The following is a 24,148-nucleotide window of genomic DNA, read 5'->3' as shown; positions in this document are numbered from 1 at the left end:
TGAAAGCAGAGTGATGACAAGCACTAAGACTCCAGTTGACAGAACTGTCAATAGTAAGAATAACAACATGCTATTGTTTGCCCACTGAACCAGACGCTAAATTGCGGTGGGTATTTGGCAAAGCGCCATGCCGGGAAGAAGATAAACAAACCCGACCTCTGAACCGCCCCGAGGGGATAAAGTGATGGGTATTTGGCAAAACGCCATGCTGAGAAGGTAAAAGGCAAAGCTGAGAACAGCCAGATTAGTGCTTTTCTAGATAAGAAAAGCCAGGCCTGCCGTGGGCTTTTATTTTGCTGTGAGTTTCTCTTTGTTAGAGAAGAGTCTGCGTGCACAGAAGAGGATTCGAAGAGAACCCTCAAGCAAGGAAGAGAATAAAATTTCACCGACAGAACAATACTGTCGGCCGAGGACTTCTCTCCGGTAAACAGCAAAGTTAGATCCTTTGTAAATGTGTCCCAACAGACACAAAGGCATCCCGTGAGTACGTAACCGCACAAGGAAAAGAACAATTCAAAGACTTGTTCAAAGACGATAAAAGAAAGAAAGAAGTGCGGCCACAATCTTTCACAGCCAGGAGATCATGATCTTGAAAAAGACAGTTTCTCCTTGCTATGAACATAAAGATGAATGATCGTCAAGCCCGGTGTAGCCGGGAGCGGTTCCGTATTAAGAAGAAAAGAATACACTAAGTTCTTAGGCTTGGTGTAACCGAGGCCTACGGATAGCGCTCAGCGAGTGATGCGTTACTTGCGCGGGTGACGCAAGCGAAAGCAACGCCGCCTCGCTGCCCACAAGGAAGTGGAGGCAAAGGAAAATCATTTGAAAACACTTCCACAAGTTCAAATGCCCCCGAGGGAGGATCTCAGAACTTAAAGTTCGAAAATTTCCTGCAATAAGGCTCAAATCAGCTGAATGTGACGCAAGCCACAGCAAACCTGAAGCAGGAGCCTTCCCCATATGATGCCGTAAAAGGCAGAAGTGGGGCAAAACATCGTGTGAGAAAACTTTTATAAGTTGAAAAAGTCACTAAAGACTCTAAAACTTAAAGTTCGCAGATTGTTCCTGAGAAGGAGCAAAATCAGCCAAAGCTGATGGTGAAGTAAAGCAGATAACTATGCTACTGCTAACCCCTCAGGGAAACAGTGCATATTAACCTCTGCTGCTAGTGCCAAAACGATGGCAGCTTCCTGTTCAGTGAAATCCCAACGATTGTTGAAAGGATGAGAACCGGACACCAATCCCGGCAAGGCAACATTTGCCGAAACCGGAAAGGTTGGGGAAAACAAATTTCCGGAAGCCAGAACTCCGCGAACGGATGTACCATCCACCTGCCTTGTGCCAGCCACAAAGCTGGGAGAGGAAGCGGATGCAGCTCGTGGAAAGGCAGAGGAAGCCGCAAAAGCGGAACCGGAAGCCAAAGACTGATGATTGCCGACTGCCAACACCAAAGTGTTAACGGCGGAAGGCAAAACCATCCTGCTACCGGAAGCGATAGCCGCCGAAGCCATCTTGGCTAATGGCATGGCAAAGGAAGACAACAAAGGTCTGCCAGTGCTAGCTAGACGAAGCTTCCGGTTGGTGGTCACAGAATGATGAGCCGCACGACCAAGAGCAGCAAGCCAGGGCTGAGCCTCTTGCAGGAGCGTCCCCATGAGCCGATAGCAGCGGAAGAGGAACATCGCTCAGATAAACTTTAGCAAGTTGATAAGCCACATCAGGTGACTCTAAAAACTTGAAGTTCTCAGCCCGTTTCTGATAAGAAACGAAATCAGCAAAAGCTGATGGAGGAGGAGCAGCGGAAGTGGTTGCCGCAAACACCCCTTCCGTGAAGCAGTGTGCAGTAACCTCTGCTGCCAAAGCCAACAAATGATGTAGCTTAGCCGGAAGTCGGCGAGAAGCTTCCTCATCTGCATCTGATGCTTCTTCCTCCATATCCTGTTCATCCCCAACAGAAGCATCATAGCGATCATCTGAGGGATGTCCAGCGGAACCGGCATCCGGTAAGGCAACTTGAGCCGAAACCGGAAACGGTTGTGAAAAATTTCCGAAAACCGGAAACTCGTGGATTGAACCACCATCCGGCTGTCCAATGCCAGCGGAAAGGCTGGGAAAGGAAACGGATGTAGCCTGAGAAAGGCTAGCGGAAGCCGCAACAGCGGAACCGGAAGCCACAGGCTGATGAATGACTCCCGCCAGCAGCGAAGTGCTAACGGCGGAAGTCAAACCTCTCCTGCCACCGGAAGCCGCCCCGACTGGAATTGAGGGAGCGGAACCAGCAGAGGATCCTCTCCTGCCACCGGAAGCCACCCCGACTGAGATTGAGGGGGCGGAACCAGCAGAGGACTGACTAGCATGAGCATCGACCAGCCCCAATAAATTGGAACCGGAAGATCCTGTAACCTGTCTGCCAGCAGCCGCCCCGACTGGAATTGAGGGGGCGGAACCAGCAGACACATGCCCTTCACATCCCATGCCCAGGACCGTGAAAACGGAGCCAGGTTGGTCTGTGGAAAAACCCTTACTGTCAGTGTGCAATTCCGCCGAGACGGAAACCGACGTCAAAGGTTTGCGTACTTCGCCAAGAACACCCGAAAGTGCTGATGTCCTAGACTCAGACAAAAACTTGTCTAAAGATGAGTCCGACATATCCAACACCGTCGTTGGATCTGCGACCACGCCAGCGGACGTGACCGTCGCAGTCGGTTCGAAACGAACCCGCACAAGCGAAAGAACATTTACAACACCCGAAGGAAGGGGCAGAGCAGCACGCGAGGCTATTTGCCCTTTCCGACGAGATCAAAACATGCACCTCTGTTTAAAAAGACGATAAAATCGCCAGCAAATCGGCTTTAGTCAAAGCTATAACAGCGCTAGGCGCTTGAACTTTATAGAAAGAAGCCGCAACAGACGAGGTAGGTTTGTCAATCGAAACCGTAACACAATTCATCATTCGCCGGGTTGAAAACGTAAACAGAAACGTTATCGCTCAGTGAAAATTTTCTGAGTACGAGACGCAGTGGTAGTAGCTACCTTAACTTTATATTGGTTGCATTGCCTGACTGAGAACTGGGAGAGCAAGCCTGGCTGGTCGAACTCCGAGTTTTCACTCACTCTCTAAATCTTAAGGTTAGTCCGCCATTTTGTATGACAAAACTGAACCAAAATACAAGTTGCAACACACTCCAAAAGTTAAAACAAACGCGTCTCGGTAATAAAAATGAAAGCTCTCACCCAATACTTGAAGTAGAGATGAACCAACAACAGCGTTACCAAGATTCGATGGTCAGTCACCGCCGTGAAGACCAATAGCTTTAGATCAAAGCCAGAGTACTACAGCACGTCTTGCTCCGTGCGTTGAAGAAAAAGGAATGAGTATTACCGGTATACGGCCTGCGCATGCGCAAGCACCGGTAGGGGAGATAACTACCACGGATCATGCCTTATATGGCAGGTGGTTTTTGTTTTAGAGTTATCTCCCCATGTTACCATGTAAGAGTGCTTCAATGTCTTAGCAACCAAACGAAGTTATTGCTATCTATGTGAGTTGCGTAAGAATATGTAATTTAATGCAAATTTAAAACAAATAGTGTTCAACTTTACAGAAAAATATGTATTAACTTTTACACCTGCATGCAAGCATACCACAACCATACTGCAAATGTACCACAAATATACTGCAACTGTACTGATTAATCGCTGCTTTGGAGACATACCTCACAGATACTGAAAGCATACTAATAATATACTGCCCTATAAGTTAAAGAATATACCATAAGTATACTGATTATGAACTGCTGCAGAAGTATACTAAAAGTATACTAATAATATACTTCTCTAGAGGTTTAAGAAAAATTGCCACAGGAAAAAGAATGTACTATAAGTATACTGATTATGTACTGCTGCAGAGGTATACCAAAAATGTACTGAAAGTATACCAATAATATACTTCTCCAGAGGTTTAAGAAAAATTGCCACAGAAAAAAGAATGTACCATTAGTATACTGATTATGTACTGCTGCAGAGGTATACCAAAAATGTACTGAAAGTATACCAATAATATACTTCCCCAGAGGTTTAAGAAAAATTGCCACAGAAAAAAGAATGTACCATTAGTATACTGATTATGTACTGCTGCAGAGGTATACCAAAAATGTACTGAAAGTATACCAATAATATACTTCCCCAGAGGTTTAAGAAAAATTGCCACAGAAAAAAGAATGTACCATTAGTATACTGATTATGTACTGCTGCAGAGGTATACCAAAAATGTACTGAAAGTATACCAATAATATACTTCCCCAGAGGTTTATAAAAATAGCCACAGAAAAAAGGGGGTGGGGGAGGAGAGGGGGTGGGGAGAGAGGGGGTGGGGGGGAGAGGGGGAGGGGGTGCAGGGAGGGGAGAGGGGGGAGGGGAGGGGTAAGGGGGTGGGGGGGAGAGAGGGGGTGGGGGAAGAGAGTGGGGGAGGGAGTGGGGGGGGGAGAGAGGGGGTGGGGGGGAGGGGGAGAGGGAGGGGAAAGGGGGTGGGGGGGACTGGGAGGGGAAAGGGGGGAGAGGGGGTGGGGGGATAGAAAGGAAAAAAATATATACACAGAAATATGCCCAGTACACAAAAAATAACCCTCATCAAAATGTCCATACCATAGAACATGGGTGGAGATCACATAAAGACACCACGGACAAAATATGACTAGTACTCTCATACCAATAATAGGAGAGAAACAATTTGATGTACATACAACAGAACGTGACTAGATAAATGCATGACTAGAAATCACAAACCAATTTTAGGAGAGAAACAATTTGATGTACATACAACAGAACGTGACTAGATAAAAATATACCACAGAGAAAAAAAATAAAAAATTGGCACATTAGAATCAAACAGATCTAAAAGAAAATAAAGTCTGTACATACAACCGAACAAACATAGGTCCTGGCACATGGCACAAAAATATATAACAGTTACTTCAATTTCTGATATCTACAAATAGCTGCTGACAGCTTGCTCCGCAGCACCGTCCTGACCCTCGCGGACGAGCTGCCCTCATTGTTTGCCAAGGTGTAAGCTGAAATGATATATTCAGCAGGTTCAGACAAAATTATAATTAAAATTACAGCCTGCAAGAAAAATATTAATATCCATCCAAACCTCTGTACCTTGAAGTCTTTTCTTTAACTTTACCAGCAGAATACCACTTGTGCAATCAATTAATATGAAAACATCTTTGTCTACTTCAGATACAAGAGCAATAGGAATTGTAATTCAATCAAGTTGGTGTTTTAATGAAACGTGATTGGTCAGAATGCCCCAACTCATTAAAAATTACTGGTAATCAATTGTCCGAGACCATACGTTTTGCAATGTGATGTCAAATACGTTGTCGGATTAAATTGCAATAACATTGACATGCTTCCATTTGAAACTTCTCGGTCTTCATTGTGGATTGATGCTCTCCCAAAGCTTAATTGAAGCCCTCCATCAATATATAACTCAATTATATTTAATATAAAGAAGAGCAGTACTGAAAAAAAACATACAAACAATGGCATCAACAATGCGCTTGTCCAGGCCCTGTTTCCCATTGGTCCCGGACAAATTGCCTGCTTCAACCAGCTGGTTGGTGGTGTAAAATACACTGATCAGGTATCGGGGCATGGCGTCCCCAGACTTCCCCTTCGCCTCGATCAAATTGGAAGGGTAGCAAAAGACGCCAGAACCAGGGTCCAGCTCAACCATCTGCACAGGCAATATGAAAGTTTTAGGGTATAAATTTACAAAATATAAGGCTTTAATTAATTATATGCTTCTGACCTATTGCATTGTCATTATGTACCTTTATCTTAAAGATGCTCCAATAATGATCAGGTAACTAGTATCAATTATCAAATCAATAAAACTATGTCATCAAGTAATAGAGAAAGGACAGGACAACTGTAAACTTACATGATGTGCAGCGGCTGTAGCAGGTGAATGGCACCCTGGCTTCTGGCGTCCAGATGGTGGGGAGTGATTTTCAACATCTGAAAATAAAATAATGTGAAATACCGTGAAAATAGAGCCTGTGAGGAGCATTTTGGAACGTTCACCCAATTTTATAGTAGCAATTGGTGTTTAAGTGTAGCATTAGCATAATCATAAATTTGAATCGCACACCCCCGCATGTATGCCATCAAAAATGTTGGTAAGATTCTGAGAGCTCTATGACGTTACAGCCGTCTAAACATAGTTCATTATTACCCATACACGCAAAGTCCGTCGAATTCTTTGGCAAAAATCTTCGAAAACTAGTTATCCGTCCGCATCGGCGTGGAACCTGTACCATTATCTTCACCACCCTTATGCTTCCTCCGTTTTATTCTGCCTCCCATTTCCACTTCAAACACGGTGCAAGCTTCATTATTAAATCTGCGTACAACTTTACAAGAGCATTGCATATTCTAATCAAATTCACGATTGGCCTATAGAGTCACCAGATATGCGAATGCTTGCAACAAAATTCACAAATGGCTAAGCAAGTCACGTGGACAACATCGAGTCATAACGGAGTGGTACCCAGCCATCAGTACTTGGCTGGTTACGTTATGTTCATTATTGATTGACGAGGGATAAGTTAATATTTTGCATGCTTGTCATTTTTTGTTTGAGCATAGCAGCTTTTGGCTTGGCGTAGCAATGACTGCAAAATCGGAGCAATCTACATAAAAAATTGTAGCAGTTGGCAGGTATGCAGCGAACATACCTTGTGTAGCATAGCTGGCCACCAGCTCCCCCTCCAGCTCGCGCTGTCTTGCCTCCAGGCTAGTGACCTTGGCCTGCAGGTCCTTGACCTGCACCCTCAGTGCATCTACATTCGCCTTGCAGGCTTCAGTGCAGGGTGCTGTGGTTAGAACTGAAAAAAAGAATACCAATTATGAACATAAATAAAAATTTTACTAAAGCATTAAGCACCAAAACCAAAACTGTCGGCACTTAAAAATGTAAAAGGTGAGCGGACACATCATAATTTTGTTAGGGAATAATCAGTTACCTGATCTCGGCGCCTTAACCGCGACTGTTGCACGCGGTGTTGGTGCACTATCGAGGTCATATGAAGGCTAAAACAAAAAAATCCCATAGCAACACGTGAGAACATTCAAGGCGTTTGAGAAAAAAAAGACACTAGCTGCTATTAGGATCTGTTCTATATGTCACATGCACGGAAAGGATCATGCTTCAAGCAAAAAATGAAGCAATGAACTAACTGGCAACGCTCGCTGCACATTGAGGAATCTTTGTCGTGGTGGTGGTGGTGGTGGTGACTCTGGCGACGCCGACTCTGGCGACGCCGACTGCATAGCTAATATAAATAAAACAAATATAGATTTGCTTATTTGCCAGTCAATTATTGCTATCGCTGCACAACTCACACATAGCATCATCAAATGGACCTGGAAAGCAGAAAGCTTCAGGATCACTTGGTGTTTAAAAGCAAAGTCAAAAAAATACACATGTATGATTTTTTTCTAAAAACCAAATCGAACAGTATCATTTGACAGAGCTTAACATATGTACATATAATAATAATAATAATATGGGAGATTTATAGAGCGCTTTACATTCTCAAAGCGCTTTACAATGACAAACATGCATAATACATACAAAGCAAAGCAAAAGCATGTGCAGCAGCATTCAGCACACAAGTGAACAACGAAACTCAAACACTACATCAATACAATCTGCAAGCATACTAACACAGGCAAAACATTCAAACATTCAAAAATGCACCATGTTGAAATAAAATTAATCAAAATACTGGGTGAAGAAGTGTGTTTTAAGGTTTGATTTGAAGGAACAGAATGTTTGGCAGTGTCGGATAGAGTAAGGGAGAGAGTTCCACGCAACGGCAGCAGAGTGGGAGAAGGCTCTCTGGCCGTGCTGTTTGCGACTAAAAGAAGATACAGTCGAACTCGCTTAAGACGAATCACTGGGGATCGGGAAATAAGTTCGTCTTAACCGAAATTCGTATTAAGAAATTCGTCGACGTCGTGTAAAATTTCTAGCTTTCTCTCAAGAGAGATCGCTCGTTTCTTCTTGTTCTCTGCCAAGATGCGGCTAAAACGTTACCTAAACTTGAATAGCATTCACCTAATGGAAGTCGCCGCGGATTTTCATTTCGCTCGATTAGCGATTACCTGTACTTTATTAGCTCTCTACTCAAGACTCGGCGCTTTTCTCTTTCTTTCGCGAATCTTCGTTTGTCAACAAGTCGTTGTGACAAGATAGCGTACAGAGAAACACCGGATGTATCAGGATCTCGCACGCGCGAGATTTCGTTTTTTTGTGTCTAATAGTTGGAGGAGCGAGAGCCGCCATGTTGTGTTTTCGTCTGCTCGAAATGTGCGCAAAAATCGTAAATCATCCCAAAAAAGCTTATTCCGGGACTACATGTGTGTGTTGGTTACAAATTGTGTGTGTGTGTGTGTGATATTTTTCTTCAAACTTTTTCACTTTTCTTCTTTGTTTCCGTTGTTTATTCTCGGTGACCTCCCTTGGACACCAAATAAACATGGCGGAATACTTGCATTCCGGCGACTTTGACACATTCAAACTTCTCAAATTCCCATGATATGTCGATCTCGGGAAGATTTTTAAAGATTTCGTCATAAGCGTGAGTAAATTACAGACATTATGCATGCTTGGGAATCCAAAAAGTGCTCGTTATAAGCATAAATTCGTTACAAAGAATTCGTTTCAAGCATTTTTTTTTAAGCATGAAGAAAGAGGTATTCAGTTGGGAACTTAAAACTAATACGTTATAAGTCAAAATTCGTAACTAGCGTGTTCGTTTTAGGTGGGTTCGACTGTAGACGGAATATTCTAGTGTCTACAGAGGAGCGGAGGGATCGTGAGGGTGTATAGAGTGTGAACAGGTCAGACAGGTAGGATTCCATTGTGCAGAAGTGAGTTAAATAAATCTTCATTTTTTTCCTTCAACGACAGCTTTGTGGAATAATCTTCCAGAAAATATACAACAAACGCAGTCAGTTGGTGAATTTAAAAGGTATTTGACCGATGGAGATGTTGTTGTTCCACAGTATTATTATTTAGGCAACCGCCAGGCACAGGTACTTCACAGCAGGTTGAGATTAAACATGAGCGATTTGCAACAAGACTTAGTAAACCGACACCTCTCTGATAATTTAGAATGTACGTGTGGAGCATGCCCGGAAGATTCTGAACATTTCTTGTTACACTGTCCAAAATTTAAAGAACATAGAACCATTTTATTCAATAGTCTGCCAACACACGTTCTAGACTGCAAAACACTCTTGTTTGGAAATACTGATTTAACTATATCTTTGAACACGAAAATATTCTCTGTTGTACAAGACTATGTTATGTTAACTAATCGCTTCGGCTGATATTATATTAACTGTGCAATTGATGTAGCCAGGCATTCTCGTCCCATCCCCCCCCTTTCCCTCGTCGCGATATAACCTTCGTGGTTGAAAACGACGTTAAACACCAAATAAAGAAAGAAAGAAAGGCATTCTCTCTCTCTCTCTCTCTCTCTCTCTCTCTCTCTCTCTCTCTCTCTCTCTCTCTCTCTCTCTCTCTCTCTCTCTCTCTCTCTCTCTCTCTCTCTCTCTTCGTCTTATTTGTATAAAATATAATTAAAGATTATCAAGATAAGTGTTGAAGCTATCACTTGTTCGCCATGTTTTGCTATCGGAATGTGTATTGATTATCATTTCAAGAACGTGTCCATAAGCAATCTGCTTGTTAACGTTCTTAATGTTGTTATTGTTTGAAACGTGTGGATGAGAAATTGAATAAAACACGCTTAAACCAAGACAAGACACGAAGGCCTGGAAAAAGTCATAATTAATTTGTAGCTTAAGTTAAATAAACTGAAAATGGGAAAATGCTGTAGAGTGGGAAAGCATCTTAAATGAACCTTCATCAGCGATGATCAGGACTCTGCAGTAATCTGGACTACAACATAAATTGTTTAGGCTATGTTAATTCAAAAACGTTAATTCAATATAAGTTATAAGCCCATAACTATAGCTTATGTAACTCTGTAAGCAAGCACACACACACACACACACACACACACACACACACACACACACACACACACACACACACACGCAGAGCCTGCACTGACAGTGACACCCAACATTTTTTTTTTTACTTAAAAGTTAAACTGAGTTTTTAGGCCATGACCTACTGGTAGGCCTACTACAACTAGTGTCGTCTGATAATCAATTGACAACTGACCTACTTCTTTACTACTACTTTAAAAGAAGGGAAAACAGCTTACAACAACAACAAAAATTCCAAAAAATATACCAAAGAAATGTAAGGTAAGTTGCTTATGACCGTGAACATAGCAAGTTTGTCTCCTGGAAAAATCATCACAACCAACATAGCAAAGAGTTTGTCTTCTGGAGAAGTCATCACAACCGACAGTAAACTATGTGTGGATTGGAAATATTCATGCAGAAATTCATTCAGTTGCTTGTCGTCAATAATTAGCTGCTGTACAAAACATCGAACGAACAGCCGTGAATTACATTTCGTATGTCGGTCATGACTTTGGACAAACGTCTGACTGTTCGGTTGTGACTTTGGACATACAAAATAATTTGTCCTCTCTCAGCTTTTTACCTATCGCACTCATTCGATGAGCGCGAACAACAAACAGAGAGCAGTGTGTCGTATTTTGATGCGCTCTGTTTCGTTTGAATAACATGCAAATTCGAAATGAGTTCAATGAAAAATTATTTCTAACAGATTGTTTGTCGGTTGTGATGTAGATGTCGGTTGTGAGGTCAACTTGTAATTCAGAAAATACGGACAAACGAAGCTCTCTTACCTTCCCTTCTTCGACGCGCCATTTCCAAGAAAAACAAGCCTCGGTTTGAAATCAGTTGGGAGCGATGCTATTAAAACGTACGATCGGAAGTCAACGGAGAGTGTCAGTTGTTGAAAAATTCGTGATTGTTTGGTTGTGACGTCCGGACAAATGATTCGATGCTTAGCAAATTATTCGGCATATCTCTGTCATGTTTGTAAATTTCAAATGCCCAGCAATCTCAACTAATACATTAATTCTTTTTGTGTTCTGGAAACTGCAAAAGTTCGGACCGGAGCATAGATGATACATACACACGATGTCAAAACATCGTTGTCACTTCGGACAAACATCGTCACAACCAACAACCTGAAGTTAATTTCTCCGTTTCTAATTAAATATTTTTATATAGAAGCAGGTTTGTTTATAATAATAATAATAATAACGGGCATTTATAAAGCGCCTTATCAAAAGTTCAAAGCGCGGGACAACAATACATGTATACAAAAATCATACAAACAACACATCATGCACATCTCACATCCCCAGACTCTATACTAAGGAACTATCCGTAGTGTTGTTGGAACAAGTGAGTTTTCAAATTGGACTTAAAAGATGAAATGGATGGAGAGTGACGTAATTGAAAGGGGAGTGAATTCCATAACTGAGGTCCATAATACGAAAACGTGCGGAAGCCATGAGCCTTGCGTTTAAAGCGACCTTGACAGAGAAGTCGAGCATCATCAGAAGAACGAAGGGTGCGAGAGGGAGTGTAGAGAGAGACCAGTTCAGAAAGATAGGCAGGTGCCGATTCAGAGATGATATTGTAGCAGAAGCAGGCAGCTTTATACCTAATACGTTCAGATACAGGAAGCCAGTGAAGTTCTTTCATGAGAGGAGTGCAGGGTTGTCGATGCTGTGCTCTGAAAATGAGACGTGCAGCAGAGTGTTGTACACACATATTGATTTATTATTCTTATTTCCAGATTTACAATGCAGTTTGGTTTTGTGCATTAAAAAGAGTGTTCTGGGTTGATAACAAAAGTATGAGTTCTTGCTTATAGGTTTCGGCGGGAAATTTTTCCGCAGTTTTTCACTTTCATCGTAGATTTAATTCACAAAGCTGTTGTTAAAACACACAATTTTATCGTAGGTATCTCTTCATCATATTTTCAATCCAACAAACAAACACAGACACATACATGTTTTTGATAATGTTGTTTAATTGCTTACAAACACACATGGGGTCTGGAGCACGACCTTTTGTCACAACATCATATGGGTTCGGTTTTCTTTTTTTCTTCTTGATCCAATTTGAGGATAAATTAATTCAAAGAATCAGATCCCATATGTTGCCTCGTTCACTCAACAAACTGGTCACACGCAGTGCATACTTTCGCTTGGCAAAACCGAAACCACCTTTCCTCACGCAGTGTTTACTTTCGCTCGGCAAAACCGAAACAAGCTTTCCTCTTGAAAATTGAACAGTCCGCATGTTCGCTTCATTGTCAAAAACGATCGGACCCTTGACCACTTCTTCTGTAGGTTAATCGGACCTGTGTCCTGCTGGGGTTAAAGCTATAGGTCCTGGGGAAATTGGATCTGTCAGAGACCGGAGACCGACTAAAATGTACATCACTGGAGGAGTTCAGAGAAGTAAGCAGGAGACGAGCCAGAAAAGAAGTTAAAGCAGAGGGTAACATTGGTTTAAAAAACAACTATTGTAAAGTAATTTAATTCTATAAACTTTCCCTTATAGCTGTCACAATCTCGAAGGAGATGGTGAGGTGTGTGGTGAACGGCGTAATACACAGACAACAAAACAAAACAAAAGAAGAATGACAAAAATTTACAAACAAGAAAGAATAACCATCAACAAGACTTTATTTACAAATTATACATGGAAGATAAACCTACCTAAACTTATCCTAAGAATTAAAAGCCTACCAAAAGAAATAACTAACGAAATCAAAGAAGATAAAATAAGAAAATAGAAGTTTTAACCTAACCTAAGAATTCGTACCCTACTGCACTTCCACACCGATCGCTGCCCTAGCCTGCACTGCCTATTCATCGCTCACACACATGTTCACAAACCATTCAACTACGACTACAAACTCATCTACATGCATCCCGAATCTCCTGCCACCAGCGTATTCTGACTCAGCACATTCCTAACCCCTTTCATTCCTAACACTAACACTTGTGACAAATAGCAATTTGGGTTGCTAAAATACTCCCTGATGAAAGCAAGATGACACCGGGTTTTATTGGCTTTTCATTTTTGTTTCTTGAATGCTTGTGTTCCATTGTTTTCAAAGCCACGAAACTGTTACTGTCAAATTGAGATCTTTATCATACACATGCGTAAATTAACACACGTCGTGTTCTGCACACACCAGCAAGAGTAACTACCAGTACTGAGAGCTGACTTTGAGTAATAAATCCCTTTACAAACCCAGATTCAAACCCATGACGATAGCATTACCAGTTTCTGCGCCAGACGAGCTACCGACCGATAAAATGTTTTTGTCCCAGTCCCATACTGGCCTGATATCACAAAAACACATGCTCACCTGTGTCCGCACGAACAGATTGTCCCGCACACACGCCCCATTCCCTACAAGCCTGATATCACAGAAACACATGCTCGCTTGTGCACCCATGTCCACAGACACACACACAAGACACATACTATTTAATACACACACAACCAGTTGCTTGCTGTAAAACACAGGGTACAGATACTCACCATGTGTATGTTGCTGGGTCATAAACCAAGACTGTGGTGGCTCTTCAGCGACATCAATCTCAATCTTCACCTCCGTCTTCACTGCCGGGTCCTCTCCCTCCATCCTGTGACAAGAAGACAATCATGTAGATTTGAGAGTTACGTCTCACAAAGAGCACCGAATCCCCTACCCTTGGACAGTGGAACCCCCCTTTCTAGACCTCCATAAATTGGAGAAAATTGTGTCTTGAAAAGGAGGGAGTCTTAAAATGGGGGTAAATTCACAAAGGCTATGAACAAAAAGTCTGAGAAAAGAGGGCCTTAAAAGGGAGGGGGTCTTAAAGGCACAATGCAGCTCACAGCCTTTGTTTTGAGTTTCTGTTGCAGCTGAGTGCATTTACAGTTCAAAAATCCTCCTATTGTAGTAAAACAAACCCAAAACTACCCAACGACGACATCTGTGAAGCTCGACGGTTTCTTGTTCACGCGAGTGCATAAATTAACCTAAGTTATTACGTGGTGTTTCGTCGGAGTTCGATTCAACTTGAGTGATTCCGGCCTCCATTTTGTTTTACACAAACTCATGATGATGTCTGACATAGTTTGCTTTGTGACTGTCTTTTTGTGCATGATGTGGTGATCTACCTGATCTAAATTTAGATCCAAAAATAGGTAAAGACCAGCCAGGTCCGAGTACGAAATTAATTTGTAAAAAAATCACAGTTCTTGACTCTTTGGGTGCAAGTCAATGAAACTTGGTAGTTCTTCTAACGGATAGCTGCCTAAGGTATGACTAAACCGTGCACCTGGATTTGACAAGTTCAGTACCTTTAAGAAATAAAAATGTCAATAAAACGAAAAACAGAGCACCATATTTTCTACCTCTCTCACTTGCATTCACCATATCGCTGCGCCATGAACAAATTCCGGTGATAGTCTTCGTCTTCTGTGACCACCCCAAAATAATAAAGTGGCATAATAGGAAGCTTGAAATTCCTCATATAAAATCCTTCTTTTGACTTACAAGTTACATGATAATCTATCTGTAGTGTAATAGATAGTAAACTCAACAAGAAGAGCAAACGCTCGATCGAGTCACTTTCGCAGTTCTGAATATTATATGAGGCATCAGATGGACAGGAAGAAATTGCTATTCACAACACAATGAGTCACGTTCACATAAAATTTGAGCCCGGTCACTTTTATAGTTTCCGAGAAAAGCCCAACGTTAAGTTGTGTGTTGCCGAACAGAAAAGGCTAGTTATCTCCCTTGTTTTTCTGATAACGTTCGTAAAAGGCTACAGATGTAAATACTTTGATGTAAAGAATAATCCTACAAAGTTTCAATCACATCCGATGAACTTTGTCAAAGATATAAAATGTCTAATTTTTCCTTTGACGCTGACCTGTGACCTTGAAAAAGGTCAAAGGTCAACGAAACCATCGTTAAAGTGTAGAGGTCATTGGAGGTCACGACTAAACAAAATATGAGCCCGATCGCTTTGATAGTTTCCGAGAAAAGTCCAACGTTAAGGTGGTGTCTACGGACGGCCGGCCGGACGGCCGGCCGGACAGACTAACACTGACCGATTACATAGTCACTTTTTCTCAAGTGACTCAAAAACTGAATCGTGAATCTTCCTCCAGTTTAGAGTTTATCTAGGCTGGGACTAGTATTAGGAGGACGTACGTCAGCCGGCTGTTTTAATTCCCACACTAACTTAATGCTGACTATTCCCCTCCCCTCCAAAGTGCTGCTGATCGAACGTTGGACCATGTATTCCCCCATTGGGCCTCTAGTTTGTGATGAGAAATGGTATTTTGACTTTGAAATTAGCTTCAACGCAAAATAGGTCTTTTCAATTTCTTATTCAAGGGACTTAACAGCTCGGTGCGTTTTCGAATGAATCAGGTTTGAGGTAAAATCGATCGAATTACATCACAAGTTGCTTCAGTTGGACTGGGTGGCCGAGTGGTAAGTGCACTTGCCTCGGAAGCGAGAGGTTGCGAGTTCGACCCTGGGTCGGGGCGTAAGCAATTTTCATCCCCCTTTCCTAGCTCAGGTGGTGGGTTCAAGTGCTAGTCTTTCGGATGAGACGAAAAACCGAGGTCGGACCCTTCGTGTACACTACATTGGGGTGTGCACGTTAAAGATCCTACGATTGACAAAAGGGTCTTTCCTGGCAAAACTGTATAGGCATAGATAAAAAATTGTCCACCAAATACCCGTGTGACTTGGAATAATAGGCTGTGAAAAGTAAATATTTGCCGTAATGGCTTGAGATTTACTGGCCGATGTGAATGCGTGATGTATTGTGTAAAAAATTCCATCTCACACGGCAGAAATTAATATGTAAAGCGCTTAGAGAACGTCAAGCGCTATATAAATCTCCCCATGCATACATACATACATGATCTTGACATGTTTTACTCCGGTAATCTTGAACTTTAGCTTGTTAAATTCATAGCTCAGAATCCAGTGACATTCTTTACTTATTTTTGATACAAGTCCATGTAAGCAAGCCAAAGAACATTTGTCGTGAAATTAATTGACGGATTGAGCTCCAAACTCAAGCATAATTAATTACTTTGGTTGTTCAACAGACGAAAATGCACCGAAAATGGCGTACGTTGTCAACCATGGGACATCCTTTAAACGAAAGAGTTGTCTCCCTTGTCCGCTCATACGGATAATTCCTTGGTAGTGACTATATCCACGGGTCCGTGCCTCTAATCCCCCATGCTATATCCACGTCAGTGACGTCATTTCCTCGGAATCACTCGGCAGTCGAAGCCTCGCGTTGGCACTCGGGACTCTTGGCGCCATATTGTTGAGATGGAGGAGGAGGAAGAATCAATTTGTGTTGGCGAAACATTCAACTCTTTTGACAACCTACAAACTAAACTGAAAGCCTTTGAGGAGCGCACCCATGTGCAACTTTCGAAACGTTCTTCGAGATCGCTAGCAGCCCAGAGAAAGCGCGCGCCGAACAGAACGTTCAACGATGCCTTGCAGTTTGCCGAGATCGACTATGGCTGCGTTCAAAATATACAAACTACCCACTTGATGGGTGTTTTACCAGCCAATCCTGACTTGCTGAGTTTGAATTGTGTGGTTGTGAATGTGTTTGGAAGCACTGTTCTCTCTCTTTCTCTCACACCCACACACTCACCTTTACATCAACATGAGAAATTCATTCAAAATTCTGTCAACAGATTGTTGGTACACATAAAGCTATGTAGTTTGATCATACAAATGTTCAGGAATTTTGAAAGATTCCCAATTGAAATGAAAACGATTTATTTTTTATTTTTTGGAGGGCTTAAAAGGAGGGTTCCACTGCAGCATAAAAACTGTCTAATATTGCTTGCTGATTACACGTTAATTTTTAAAACATTTTCCAAAACATCCTCAAAGTGACATGTACGAACATGTACACCAAAGGAAGTAATACTTAGATATATATGTGACAAGTAATAAGACTACATCATGAGTGGATAGTGGAAAAATCAATTTAATTTGAATGAAGGCGAATTTGAAATTTAATGTTTACATTTGTAACATATATGTATCTCAACATAAACGGGTATATATACTGCTAACTAAAAAAATTGCTCATACCCTGGAACTTAAAATGGCAGATACACCAACATATGCAGGAAGATTCTGAAATTGTAGTCTTGTGGAGGATGAAATAAATTTTCCTGATAACTGTACAGCAAACTTGATCTTCAAACATCTTTCATTACAAAAATTGACGAACCTGGATATAAGATTGGCCTATTTCATTATGTGATGAACACAGCGAACTTTTGACAAGCAGATACAAATACACAAAAACTAACACATGAGGGAATTTGTGTTGCAATTTGTTTTCATAAAATAACAGACCCTGTGTTGGGTCTTGTAACAATAAAGAGAAGTAACTGAATTCACAAACTCATTGCTGAACGACCGCTTGATCTTCTTAGATTTTAAGAGAGCAAAAAATGGTGAATTCAAAATCATGGGAGTACTGTGGACAGTTGTGACTTACGGAGTTCAGCCCCTCAGCAACCGAAAGCAGGAAAATATTGGGCAAGAGTAGCGTCCCTTGTCAGTGACGTGGATTTAGCATGGGGGACTCGAGGCACGGACCCGTGGATGTAGCCACAGCCTAATTCCTTCTTTGACCCATGTAAACGAAATGCATTCGTACAGATCATCGGAGTGAGTTCATTCCGTAACTTCAAAGGGATCTAAAATTACTTGTTATGATTACAAGTGCAGGTTCTACAAATTAAAGTTCAAGATTACGTAATTCCTGCTTGAAATTGGAGAAGAAACATTCACTGATTCAGTCTGAAGTTAAGTTTGGCTGACACCTGGATACATTTGATCTGACCCCGATTGAATTTAAACGTTTTTTCTGCTTTTGGCCCTACCCAAGACGTGACGCGGTGAATGTGCAGTAAATGCAAATTCGTGAAAGTAAAGAATGCAAAGAAAATGCGGGGTTTACCTCCAAAGACGGCGACAGTTCGCAGAAACACTGCAAACCTTTTGCTTCGTTTGCTTCTTCAGTCGATGGTCACTAGTTATGCAGAGTGACTTCCCTTGCTACGAATCTGTCTTTTGCCACATTCTACTGAATAAATGTAGTGCAACATACCACCCGGTAATTACTGAACTAATGTAGCCGAAGAGCTGGACAGTTCTGTGTGTGTGTGTGTGTGTGTGTGTGTGTGTGTGTGCGTGTGTGTGTGTGTGTGTGTGTGTGTGTGTGTGTGTGTGTGTGTGTGTGTGTGTGTGTGTGCGTGCGTGCGTGTGTGTGCGGGTATGTGTGTGTGTGTGTTAGAGAGAGAGAGAGAGAGAGAGAGTTTATGTCTGGTATAATTATGTACTTTATTTGTGTACTTTATGTATACAAATCTTGACATTAGAAAATACAAGCACACTAACCCATTGTAGCGATACGAAAAATTACACAATAACAACAAAATTCAGCAAGCAAGCAAGCGTACTCACTACTAAAATAAGAATGAACTCGCTCTCTCTCTCTCACGCTTTTATATCTTCTGCAAGCATGTGACCACACAGGCATACTAATAATGTACTGAGTGTGCTGAAACAGCTATATGTGTATATTGTGTGTGTGTGTGTTAATTGGAATTGTAAAGCACTTGGAGCTGTGAATTCGGGACTTAATAGAAAAGTGATTTATTTTTATTATTAATATTAGTTATGTTTTGCCAAAAATGAAACATGTTTTGGATTTTTTTTCCCAAAACACTACCGACTGTACTAACATGGCAAATTGACATGTTCGTTAGAAATAGGAAGGTCAATTTTGTGAGATACCGTGACTGCCAGTTACGAAGCCTGGAAGCTCCAGAACTGACCGGCTTGCCGGTTCCAGAGCCACTCTGTTTCACAAAAGCCAATGTTACAACAAAATTGAATGTGTAATTCTGGGAAGTCGCCCGCACGTCTGGAAGTACTCATGCAATAACTATGCATCTTTTTTGATTATTTTGATTTATTAAATCATTCAAACCCTTTGGAATGAAGAACAAGTCGCGTAAGGCGAAAATACAACATTTAGTCAAGTAGCTGTCGAACTCACAGAATGAAACTGAACCCAATGCAACGCAGCAAGACCGTATACTCGTAGCATCGTCAGTCCACCGCTCACGGCATAGGCAGTGAAATTGACAAGAAGAGCGGGGTAGTAGTTGCGCTGGGAAGGATAGCACGCTTTTCTGTACCTCTCTTCGTTTTAACTTTCTGAGCGTGTTTTTAATCCAAACATATCATATCTATATGTTTTTGGAATCAGGAACCGACAAGGAATAAGATGAAAGTGTTTTTAAATTGATTTGGAAAATTTAATTTTGATAATAATTTTTATATATATTTAATTTTCAGAGCTTGTTTTTAATCCGAATATAACATATTTATATGTTTTTGGAATCAGCAAATGATGGAGAATAAGATGAACGTAAATTTGGATCGTTTTATAAAAAACTTTTTTTTTTTTTTACAATTTTCAGATTTTTAATGACCAAAGTCATTAAATAATTTTTAAGCCACCACGCTGAAATGCAATACCGAAGTCCGGGCTTCGTCGAACATTACCCGACCAAAATTTCAACCAATTTGGTTGAAAAATGAGGGCGTGACAGTGCAGCTTCAACTTTCACGAAAAGCCGGATATGACGTCATCAAAGACATTTATCAAAAAAATGAAAAAAATGTTCGGGGATTTCATACCCAGGAACTCTCATGTCAAATTTCATAAAGATCGGTCCAGTAGTTTAGTCTGAATCGCTCTACACACACACACAGACAGACAGACAGACAGACACACACACACATACACCATGACCCTCGTCTCGATTCCCCCTCTATGTTAAAACATTTAGTCAAAACTTGACTAAATGTAAAAAGCATGCATGCACGCACGCTAACACACACACACACACACTGTCACACACACACTCACACCGCTAGAATAGAATTAAAAAAATCTAACTTGTCACCTCGCATTCACTTTTTACTGCAAGATATATACTGAAAGGCAAAAGAAACGCAATTGTTGGGTGTAGAACGATATTTAATTTATTAGTCTGTAAAACGGATACAGTTTTCGAAAGAGCTGTCTCAACAGGTTTCGGTATGTTATGTGTCCGTAATGCTCAAACAATGTTCCCTTATCTGGGCCATCAGCAGCAACTGCAACAGGTCATTCAGCCCAGTTCCAATCAGTCAGTATTGAGTATGTCCCCCTCTCGCCTGGTCAACTGCATGACATCTGGCTGGCATTGAGCGGATGAGGCGATTGACGGAGGCGATGTGGACATTGGGCCACACGTCCCTGATGGCCTGCTCCTGGGCTGCAGCGGTTGCGGGCCTTGGCTGCACGTTGTTCAGCTCCTGTTGCAGGGCATCCCAAAAGTGTTCGATAGGGTTGAGATCAGGGCTATAGGCAGGCCACTGCATCACCCTGATGTTGTTCTTTCTTTCTTTATTTGGTGTTTAATGTCGTTTTCAACCGTTCAAGGTTATATATAAATCGCGACGGGGAAAGGGGAGGGGGGGGGGGGGGGTGGGATAGAGCCACTTGTTAATTGTTTCTTGTTCACAAAAGCACCAATCAAAAAATTGCTCCAGGGGCTTGCAACGTACAGACCAAATAGCCTATTTGGTCTATGCAACGTAGTACAATATATGACCTTACTGGGAGAATGCAAGTTTCCAGTACAAAGGACTTAACATTTCTTACATACTGCTTGACTAAAATCTTTACAAAAATTGACTATATTCTATACAAGAAACACTTAACAAGGGTAAAAGGAGAAACAGAATCCGTTAGTCGCCTCTTACGACATGCTGGGGAGCATCGAGTAAATTCTTCCCCCTAACCCGCGGGGGGCAATGCTGATACCAAATCAAGCTTCTCATATGTCCCCAAACCTCACAGCCATATAATAAAATTGGACATACACACTTTTCAAATAACTAACTGTATATCCAGTGGTAAATTCAACTTACGACACTTCCTCAATAATGCAAACATTGCTCTATTTGCCAAAATACGTTGTCTTTTTTGTGCTTTCTGAAATGTATTATCATAATAATACCAAGGTAAATGTAAGCCCATACGACACCCACATCATTACCCAGACCTGCCTACCACCCCAAAGGTAAATTAGGGAGATCCTCCAAAGCTGGCCGGGGTCCAGGGGCCGCCAAGGCCCCGGTGGGGTCCAGGGGCAACGCCCTGGTGGGGGGTTCAGGGGGGCGAAGCCCCCCGACCGAAAATGGTTTTAAGGATTTATAAAGTGTATTTTGAGGCCTTTCCTAACACCAAATAAATGGGATATGCCTTTTTGAAAAGCTATGAAAAGTACAATAAAACTATAACAGAGCTTGGTTTTCTTTGAGAAGACAGCTCATATGACTGGCCTGGCAGTTGTAATCACATCTACATCAAGTGTATGTATTAAGCAATGGCTTGAAAAAGACAGCATGGGACAGGCAGATAAAATTAGTGACTTTTCACTCCAGGAAAACCCAATTCATACAGATGAAAACAAGGTCATTCAAGAAATATATGACTAGATTTATTTTGCCAGCTCTTGGATTCAAAATGAATACATTTACTCTCAACAGGGCCATATTTCACAGAGAAGAAAAAGTAATACTGATTGGTGCAGGTGAGAACAAACGTAAGGAATTCAATACCAATATGCCTCCTTGTGGGTTGAACTGGCACAGTGCTTGGTGATGTCGTTTCTACCGCCGTGGGATATCGAGAAATCCCGGTGGCAGACGCCGCAATGAGCAAAATGGGGGCCTTTCGTAGACTTCTCCATGTTTTCCAACTTATAGTAGTCGTCTTTCCACTTCTGCATGTATTTCTTCGATTTCACTTTCTGCTGATGCTCAAATGGTGCTGTCAATTCGTCGTCTGTCTCATGCAGACGTTTCTCAGCTTCTTTACCCGCCATCGCGACAATCCGCGTCAACAGAGCTTTGCAAGTCAAGCTTAGCGATTGGTCGTTGTATCTGAGTAAACCAATCATAACAGCCGAAGCAAAAACGCTTGGCGGCACCGGAAGCTGTACTCAGCCCAGGCGTCTAAAAGCCCAAACCATGTACAACACGGAACAAATTTCGTTTTTTTTTTTTTTACAGGATTCATTGATGAAATCGGGAGAATTCAAAGTCTAATCGGGAGGTCGGAAGTAACAGACATAAATCGGGAGTCTCCCGAATTTTTCGGGAGAGTAGGCAGGTCTGCATTACCACATAACAACAAACTTAAGGTACGTTTCGTGCTTTACCTGGTGAAAAAATCACAACTTTTGTTTTATCAAGATTTATAGTAAGGCCCCAAACATCTCAAAAAACACTCAAAACATCAAGAGCTTTTTGCATCGCATTTGGGGTTTCTGCAAGAATTACAGTATCATCGGCATATAACAACAAAAATGTCTTTCTTTCTTTCTTTGGTGTTTAACGTCGTTTTCAACCACGAAGGTTATATCCAGACCTGTTTACCCTAAACCTGAGGCAAGAGTACTTTTTTTTTTAAAAGTTAAGTGTATTTTTCAAAAAGTTGGTGTACTTTGCAAGCAAAGCCATATGGGCTAGGCAAAACGTACGCTGTGGGTGCAAATGTGTTTGTGTAAGAATAGCATGTCTTGTGTCACCTTCAGAATTTAACTTCTTCCGATACAACAGGGATAAAACAATTTTATTTACCTGTCACTTTATAACATTATAACCAGTGTCTTCCAAGCAGATTGATAATTAGTCAGGTTTGGTAGGGATATTTTGGTTCAGATTCTTCCAAAAGCACCATATTTGGCCCAGAGGTCGCCCATGCCATACTGTTTCCATTTTTGCCGACTGCCAAGACGGGCGCCCCATGGGGACGCCATATTGGCAAAATCCAATATGGCCGCCGTCCGGGTTACATATTGATCACAGGTAAAAAAAACTAAAAATGCTAGAATCATAAATAATATCACATTTTAGGGTTTTTTGGGGTCAGGGAATCCGATTCAGATGTTCTTTCAATGATCTGAGGTCAAAATCCAATATGGCCGCCATCCGGGTTACATATCGATCACAGGTAAAAAAAATAAAAGTGCTAGAATCATGATTGATACCACATTTTAGAGGTTTCCGGGGTCGGGGAATCCGATTCAGACGTTATTTCAATGATCTGAAGTCAAGTTTACCCTTCAAGGTCACAAAAAGGTGCTATTGGAAGAATCTGAACCAAAATATCCCAAACACCTCTAATTATACCAAAAAATCAATGATTATTCAGGAACAATTTTAATTCAAATAATTCGGAGACATCTGTAGTGGCAAGACACTTTTTGCCGCTGTGTGCATTCAATACAGGATTATTATTACTATGCATATGTTCTGGCTGGCACTCTATGATTCCAGCAAGTCCTACTGGTCATCACCACCGTTATTAACACACCCGCCTTTGCATTTGCAGTGCTAGAGGACCGTCACATTTTCAGAGGACCGTGCATCGGACACTAACGCTGTTGCATTTGCACTCTATGATTCCAGTAACAAGTCCTACTGGTCATCACCACCGTTATTAACACACCCGCTTTCGCATTTGCAGAGGACCGTGCATCGGACACCGGCGCGGTTGCATTTGCACCTTCCCGTGCATGCCTTGAGGCAGCCACATTGCAAGAGAATGGCACATGCCAATATATGAAGCGTCGCTTAGAGTGGTCCATAGTGGTTGCCAGGTATTGGTGCCATCTTTGTGCCAGCCCCACTCACTGAAGTCAGGAATTTCCTGCTGGATTGAGGTGGCCTGACCCCAGTAGAAACTCGCCTGTAGTAGCGCTCGCTTTACATGCTGGAACAGTGCGGCTTGGGTAGGTGGAAGCTTTTCCAGCAGTTTGCATCCAGTGGAGAAGAGTTGATATCTGGCCGTGTTGACATCAGCTGCACTGCACCCCTTGCTGTACATGACTATGACAAAGCGTTCGAGGCGCTGCATATGCACAGACTCAAGACTGAAGAGGTCAGGGTCATGCGTGA

At 41.8% G+C, this 24,148-nt stretch overlaps 1 protein-coding gene across 3 annotated transcripts in view; it reads right to left on the bottom strand.

The window, feature by feature from the left end:
- The window catches only part of LOC138970736 (DNA ligase 1-like), a 56,040-nt gene extending 33,354 nt beyond the window's left edge, over window positions 1–22,686 (bottom strand). Inside the window, exons 1-6 of one of the 3 annotated variants that reach the window (XM_070343237.1) lie at window positions 21,806–22,673; window positions 13,600–13,703; window positions 6,747–6,896; window positions 5,951–6,027; window positions 5,545–5,743; window positions 4,565–5,072 (exon numbers count right to left, since the gene is read on the bottom strand). In XM_070343237.1, coding sequence (XP_070199338.1) covers window positions 4,969–5,072; window positions 5,545–5,743; window positions 5,951–6,027; window positions 6,747–6,896; window positions 13,600–13,703; window positions 21,806–22,146 — 975 coding nt within the window. In that variant the 5' untranslated portion in view covers window positions 22,147–22,673 and the 3' untranslated portion in view covers window positions 4,565–4,968. Of the gene's footprint in view, window positions 1–4,564; window positions 5,073–5,544; window positions 5,744–5,950; window positions 6,028–6,746; window positions 6,897–13,599; window positions 13,704–21,805 lie in introns of those variants that run through there. The other 2 variants (XM_070343236.1, XM_070343235.1) reach the window with 2 other exon arrangements.
- Window positions 22,687–24,148: the final 1,462 nt, after the last annotated feature.

This window comes from Littorina saxatilis, linkage group LG7 (assembly GCF_037325665.1).
Source record: "Littorina saxatilis isolate snail1 linkage group LG7, US_GU_Lsax_2.0, whole genome shotgun sequence".
In the NCBI taxonomy this organism is placed as follows: domain Eukaryota; kingdom Metazoa; phylum Mollusca; class Gastropoda; order Littorinimorpha; family Littorinidae; genus Littorina; species Littorina saxatilis.
This window is presented reverse-complemented; position numbering and strand designations above follow the sequence as displayed.